Source organism: Cyanistes caeruleus, chromosome 22 (genome assembly GCF_971803275.1).
Source record: "Cyanistes caeruleus chromosome 22, bCyaCae1.hap1.1, whole genome shotgun sequence".
NCBI lineage: Eukaryota > Metazoa > Chordata > Aves > Passeriformes > Paridae > Cyanistes > Cyanistes caeruleus.
In genome coordinates, this window is record NC_141722.1 from 5,179,686 (window position 1) to 5,186,996 (window position 7,311).

Sequence of the window (7,311 nt, forward strand, 5' to 3'; positions counted from 1 at the left end):
CTCCTCCTCTGAATGTTTGAACCACAAAAATCAGCACTGATACAACGATTTATGCAATTTCTCTGTTGACAAAATGTAAAACATTTTACATTTTTTTAAGAAAACAAAACAGATACACACATATGTAGCACTAATTATGAAAATATTTTAATATATTTCTTTTCCATGTAACAGAAAAAAAAATTAGCTAGAATTTAATAATATTTTAGTACTCACGATCTTCTCCTGGACAAGGCATGCCGGGTTTCTCTGGAGTACTTGGGAAAACTAAAACAAAAACATTAGATTTTTAAGGTAAAAGATTCTCAGTAGTAGTTTTCCCTTGATTCTTGAATATATTTACACACAGACAGTTTTTGGAAGCCTTTAAATAATTCTGCATGAGAAATGATGCAATCAAAATTTGGTTCCAGACTGGCAGGAGCTTATACTGGAATAAAGCATGAACAAATCTGTGCAGTGCTGAACTCAAAGCCTCCTGCACAGTTTCAGCTTTGAGCTCCACTTCCTTCCTTCCTTCCTCAGCATCAAACTCCAGGACAGCAGCTACACAAAGAAGGATACTTGACAGGCAAGGGAGTCACTCCAACCTCCCACTTAAGCAGCTGCTGGGATTATCAGACACACAGAGGATCCTGAACTGTGCAATACTTGCCATGAATAATCAGCCCTTCGTCTCTGTTCTGACAATACAAACGGAAGGCTTCCTCCAGCTCCATCTGAGATGAGATGGTACAGGGGTCACCTAACAAAAAAAACAACACACAGGCAAATTTACCCCTGAAGAATTCAGTGGAGAAATTCAGTTAGTAAAAAATGTACCAGGTTCAAGTATTGCCTTTCTTTTAATCACTTAATATTAAGCTGGCATTTTGATCAAATGGAACAACACAATTATACCTTAAAATTTTATCAAAATTGAGTAGACAGAACTATCCTACAGGATAACCAAAAATACAAAAGCGAACAAATATGCCTGAAGAGCCCCCCCATTTTCTTGTTGTCTGCTTGTGGTCACATTATTAGCATTACCTTGGGAGGGTTATTTTTGTTAAAACTGGATAATTAATCCATAAATCTACTTAACCAGACACACATAAAGTACAGTATGTCACAATGCACCGAGAGCAAGCAAAGAAGCAAGTGTGTCACTCTGAACCCGTCTCTTTGTGGAACAAGCACCTTCCTGCAGCACACCTTGGGTGACAGGTGACCTTATGATAGCCAGGCCAAGTGATGACACCAGTGTCAAGCCACATATTAAACTTTAATTTCTAATTTTTAAAAAACATTCTTATTTTGTAAAATGATGAATCCAGGGCCCAGCTACCTCTCTTTGAAGGCCACTGCTGTTTGATGATCTATAAATGCAGAAATAATACAACATGAAAGACAAAAGAATTTCTTGTACTGCAAATCAACAATCCATATTCCTTATATATGTTTACAGGATTTTATCATGAGTGAGCTCTTCACAGTTCAAACCTTTTGGACCTTGTCAAAAACAAAGAAACACCATACAAGCCCAATCTATTTTCTTCATCTCTTGGTAGGTTTTGTTTATTCATTATGCCATCAGCAATTGTTTGCTATTAGTTAGTTCAAAGAGAACATCTGTTTGTTTCAGTCAAATGAACTTAAATTCCATGTGGCAATAAGTGAAAACACTTGTATGCAGAAATATGGTAACTCACAAAACCCGGGAGGATCGAGGAGAGCCAACACAGCAGATTGGCTGAAACTCAACAACTCAAACCCAGGAACCAGAAAAAGGTTGTACAGGTATGTATTTAACCAAGACTAGAGGAAAATACTAGAACAAAGACTAAATAATTTCATTTTAATTTAAGTAAGCTTCAAAAAGCCAATGCAACAGAGAGCCCAAGCAATAAACACTTAACAGGACTCATATCTTAGAATCCTCCAACTCAAAACTCAGGGAGTTTTCCTCTTCCCTGCAATAATCTTCCTTTATTAGCAGGCATGCAGTTCAACCAGCTAAGTACAGGCAATGTAATTATCTTCCATTTCCTTCTGATCAGGTTACTTTTTATTATACCACTATTAAACTGAGGTTGGTACAATTGCCTTTGCCCTTCTTGATATTCAAAAGATATAGAGTAAAATTCAGAAGTATTAATACTACTCCTTGGTGTCATAAAAAGGGCTGAGTCATCTTTGACTACCAGCTACCTCCTTCCAAGGTCAGAACTTTGAAATTCCATTCACTTAAACAACACTATCAGCTAAGAGCGCTATTAAAAAAACAAAACAAAACACACCACTACAACTATCAGCCAAACTGTTTGGTATTTTTTCACCTTTCTGTATTCAGTTCTAGTTCTGCAGGCCCTGGCTTTGACAAGGTGCTTCTGTAGAAGTGAATCTGAGTGCTACTGCAATCAACCCTGATGTCTTGGGTCTCATTTCTCTAAGCTCCCTGCTCTGTGACAGGGTTCTGTAGTTAGGTATTTAGAAACAAAAAAACTCCACATTATGATATTTGCTTATAGTTCCTCAATGCCCCTTCTCTGTACCACAGTGACCCACAAACCCTGAGAAATATTTCACACCAGTACCTTCATCATCAATCCACTTAAGGGTAATTGGCTGTTCTTGTTGCAAGTTACACATTTCATGCACTTCATCACAGAGTTCAGCATAGCTCATGGAGGCATCCAAATTTGTTACAAGGATGTCCCTGCGGAAGATGAAAACATTTTATTAGAAAATACTTGCAGTATTTTCAACAGTTCCATCTATGGACACCAAGCTACAGAATCATACAGAATGAGCATTCCTCACATAAAGCGCTTCCACTATGCCAGCAAGATTACACCTCACAGTGCTTAAATTAAAAATACTTCAGTATGGAAGAAATAAATGTGTTAATTACCCATCTTTCATGCGTGTTTACTTGGGTGAGCCAAGCTCCCTTATTATAATTATCGGCATTTGAAGTGTTGTTAAAAACACACCATAAGTTTTCATAATATTTTTTTTTAATCCAGGTGCTTCTTCCATCAGGAGATAAATAAAATCTCAATTATTGTAAAATCTTTTTAAACTGTAGGCTTTTCCTCACATCCACTATATTGTTTGAGATGAAGCTTTGACTAGGTGAATCCTCAAAAGTTGTAATTATAGGAAAATTCAGATAAAATCTTACTCAAATTCTGCATCTTTCACTCTACCTTTGTAGTGTTTAGACAATGTGAACCCAATACTGAACTTTCTATGTAAACTATACATTATCTCAGGAATTTGTGGCAATAACTTTTGATATAATGGAAGTTCACAAGTCCAGTCAAAACAGGTCATATACTGAAGAGAGGAAAAAAGATTATGCAAAACAAAGTCTGATGATAAAAACAAGACTCTCTACTATTTTAAAAATAGTAAATATTTTTTATATTTCAAATATTTTTTATATTTCAAATAACTAAGTCCAGGAAATCAATTAATAAACAAATGCAAAAAGAAACAAGAGATGAACTTCTATCATTTCACTGCGTTCAAAACCTTCCAGATGACAATTAGGACACTGTTTTGTAGTTAATGGCTACTGACATGTGTAATTCTTTCCCCTCTTAGTTAAATATAGGAAATATATCAGAAGTTATCCAACATGAATGAGATAATTTTCTTATTTCCATACTGTGTGACAAGTCATTTTAGAAAAAATGTTATACAACATATTCTGCCTACTTGTGTCTTTCAGCCAGCAGTTGAACAGTACTGCACTGAAATAAGCCACAACTTACATTTTAAATTATATTCATTAATAACACACTATTTTGCCTTTGCTAAGAAAAATTATAATCAGCAAAACTCTAAAACAATCTTAAAAAACTATACTGCTTCAAATTCAGATTAAAAGCACTGCTACCTTTTCAAGTGTACCTTTAATCTACACTTTGTAGAGCTCTCGAAGAACAGCAATTTAATAATTCTTCATAACAGCAACAGCAAAAGAAATACATATGCCACTGCCAACCTCTAAATCTGTATCACCCACAACACTAAGAACTGTCAGATGAGGTTGAGTTTAAGAACATTCCCCTGTCGAAGAAGTCATGTTTTATGCATTTATGAAAGTAAGAGACCAAACTGGTTCTCACAGCAATGTTTGAGGGCTAGTACAATGCCTTGCCCAAAGACAAGGTCACCAACAAATGCAGCTCATTATTTGAAGCACTTTCACCACGAGCCACTCATGAAATCATGCAGCTGTAGATGTGTGGTAACCGTGGACAACCACACCTTCATAAGTATCTACATAACATTCAGAAACTGAAAATACACTGTAAGGTAACACTACTACACACTATAAGCTCCAAATAAAGCTGGCAACCACTAATGAGCCTTGAATTGTTAAAATTATTATAAAGATTTCATTCTACAAGTAAATTAATGAACTTCATATCCATGATGTCCATGTTCCTTTGAGACTTACTGTATTTAATCTTGACATCTCTACAGCCACATCAGGCAATCACGGCACAGAGAAGTGAAAACCATTCCTTATTTAACACTACATAATCCCACAGGACAGTTTTAAAAAAAAAATATTTGAAACTGGACACTACACAGTAATATGAAGAGCTAATGACCCACAAGTTCTGTCTGAGCAGTTACAGCAAGAGAAATAATTCCAGTGACAGATCAAACATGTCACATCTTAGAGACAAGATAATACACACCAAACCAGACTGCACCACTGCTCTGTTTCAGTGATTTCAAGTAACCAGGTATAAACTAGAGAGGCAACTTGTGTAATTCTTAGTTTATCACTGCAGTTACTTAGTTTTTCTTTTGTAATCTCTTCTGGCAGTGATTTCTAGTGTGCTATGTTAGGAACCCTGTCACACCCAGAAACAGGAATACCCGAGATACTCGGCCTCCAGAGATACACTCAACATTCGTATTCCAAACTTCCTCATGCTCAGATTTCTAACAAGGATTTCAATATAGCATCTGTACTATTATTTTAACTTTAGCAGCTACTTGAATAAATTAGTCTCTAATTCTGAAGATGCCCTTGATGTTTTCCTGCAGTCTGTCAAGCTTGTTCAAAAGCTGAGTGCAGTACTGCAATGGAGATACTGAGATGATCAGTTGTAGAGGCTATAATGCCAGAAAGAGTTTTAGTTCACATAATTTGATCAGCAGAACAAAAACAAAATTCACAGAGCTTGGAACTCTTGCTTGTAACTTCTACAGACTTCACAGCTAACGCAAAAAGACTGAGTGTTGCGAGAAAAACTACCATAGTTTATTGTAAAACATCGTAATAATAATTACTTGACTTCTAACATTGACACAATTATTACCACCTCCCCCAGTTCTGCACACAAGTTCCACAGACACACTCCTTATATCAACACTACATGCCAGCAAGCCACCACAAATTATTTACACACAGTTCTACTGGTGTTTGTAGTGCCTTCCCTTACAGAGTTGAGGCAGCCCTCCCGTTGCATTACCTCATTAATTTAATTGCTCTAGAACTCTAAATTCAGGACTTCGAACTACATGGCACAGACAAATAGGTACGTTTAAAAAGAAAACATTTTGTTTTCAATAAAATTTGTGAAGTGACTTGCAAAACTACATCACATTTAATGTAAAACAGCCTTTTTCTACACCATAATTTAAAACATGCACAGCAGTAGACACATTTACTTACTTAACAGTAAAACATCAGAAAAGATCACTCAAGTCACATATTAAATGCCAACAAGTTCCGTCTAAGTACTTCCAACCAAGTTTAAGGATCTACTTGGGCCAAATATTTAACTTCTCAAATGCCTTAAACTCAGGCCTTGAAGGAAGACACGAGAGACTAAAGCATTATTTTACAAGGTCCTCAGAGTGGCAGCAAACCAATTAGAACAAACATCCCTGAAAACTCAAATTTCATGTTGCTGCAATAAAACCTTCCTGTTTACACTGACAACTGAGTGAAGTCATAAAGGACCATAACATGCTGATTATAGACAGGATAAAATGTAATAACTGCATCTGGATACAGAAGATGGATCTAGACCTGGCTGTGACTGTGGGAATCAATAACCCATCAACTCACAATAACTGTGGGTTTGTCAGTTATGCACATTTTCTCCTGTTCTGAGACAAGACTAAATTAACTTTTCTTCTTGATCTGCACGTTGCAGGAGTGTGACTGGTATTTTAATAGCTCAGAAGTTTATCTGTCTGATGTGATATTAATTACAAATCTATCAAAGCCCTGGTTACTCTATCACTAGGTCAGACCACAAACTCCTGCTCAATATGCTTCAAAAATAGACAGGTCACAACACAGAAGAAAGGACACACTGACTTACCCACTGTAGTGTGTTTTTACTCTGATGAAATCTTTGTTCAGGTCAATTTTGGAGCCCATTCTGCTAGGCATGGTCTGTATTTAGCAGCTACATAAAATTATAAGTATGCAAAAATAAGTTGACTTAAGATAGATAATAGATTCTGAAGTGAAGAGCTTCACGTGAAATGTATTTCTCCTCCAGATGATTCTCAATCCAGCTGCATGGATAAAAAAACCAGAATACTGATGAATATACACACACTGCTAAACAAGTTGTGTCAAATCTTAGAAATACAAATAGCTTTACACAGAACAGCAAAAAAATCAAAAGGAAAATGTGTAAGACCCTTGACCAGCACAGAAATTCAGTAAGATTGGTTAAAAATACCCTGTCCGATTTAGCTTTACAGAAATATCCTAAGCATTTGAGGATGTTTTCTTAAAAAGTCATCCAACAGCTCTCTCCTGGCTGAAATAACTCCACAAAAGTTTCTACTTATTCATCAACACAGCATCTTACTTTCTTCACTCAAAGAATCAAGTAATTAAAAATAGCTTTTCTGTAAATAAAACACTGTAGCCAATAACTATCAGTTACAAATTTACCCAAGAGAAGCAGCAGAGGAACTCTGAGGGGCAATTAGCATAACTTTATGACTGGAGCCTGACAAACATCCTGTTTATTCTAAATTACTACCTCACACATGAATGTGTGTATCCAGACACTTCCCTAACCCCGCTGTCCGGGGAAGCCAGGCCACAGGTACCGGGGGAGCGGAGACTCCCGAACTCTCAATCCGAACCTCCCGCGGGGCTCAGGGGAACACGCGGCCCCTCCCACCCAGCCGGGGTCCCCCCTCAGCCCCGGCCTGCGGGGAGCGGCCGGGACGCGACACCGTCGCTCGGGACGAGGTGGCGCCGGCACTTCTCCCGACGGAGCGAGCTCTGCCCAGCCTCTCCATAGTGAGCTTCCAGACTCCTAC

General features: G+C 37.4%; 1 protein-coding gene across 2 annotated transcripts in view; it reads right to left on the reverse strand.

The window, feature by feature from the left end:
- The window catches only part of PRKCZ (protein kinase C zeta), a 41,419-nt gene that overhangs the window by 33,585 nt on the left and 523 nt on the right, over nt 1-7,311 (reverse strand). For both annotated transcript variants that reach the window (XM_086860561.1, XM_086860562.1), the window contains exons 2-5: nt 6,348-6,546; nt 2,580-2,701; nt 656-745; nt 217-267 (exon numbers count right to left, since the gene is read on the reverse strand). In XM_086860561.1, the coding sequence (XP_086716687.1) occupies nt 217-267; nt 656-745; nt 2,580-2,701; nt 6,348-6,418 (334 nt within the window). In that variant the 5' untranslated portion in view covers nt 6,419-6,546. The remainder of the gene's footprint in view (nt 1-216; nt 268-655; nt 746-2,579; nt 2,702-6,347; nt 6,547-7,311) is intronic.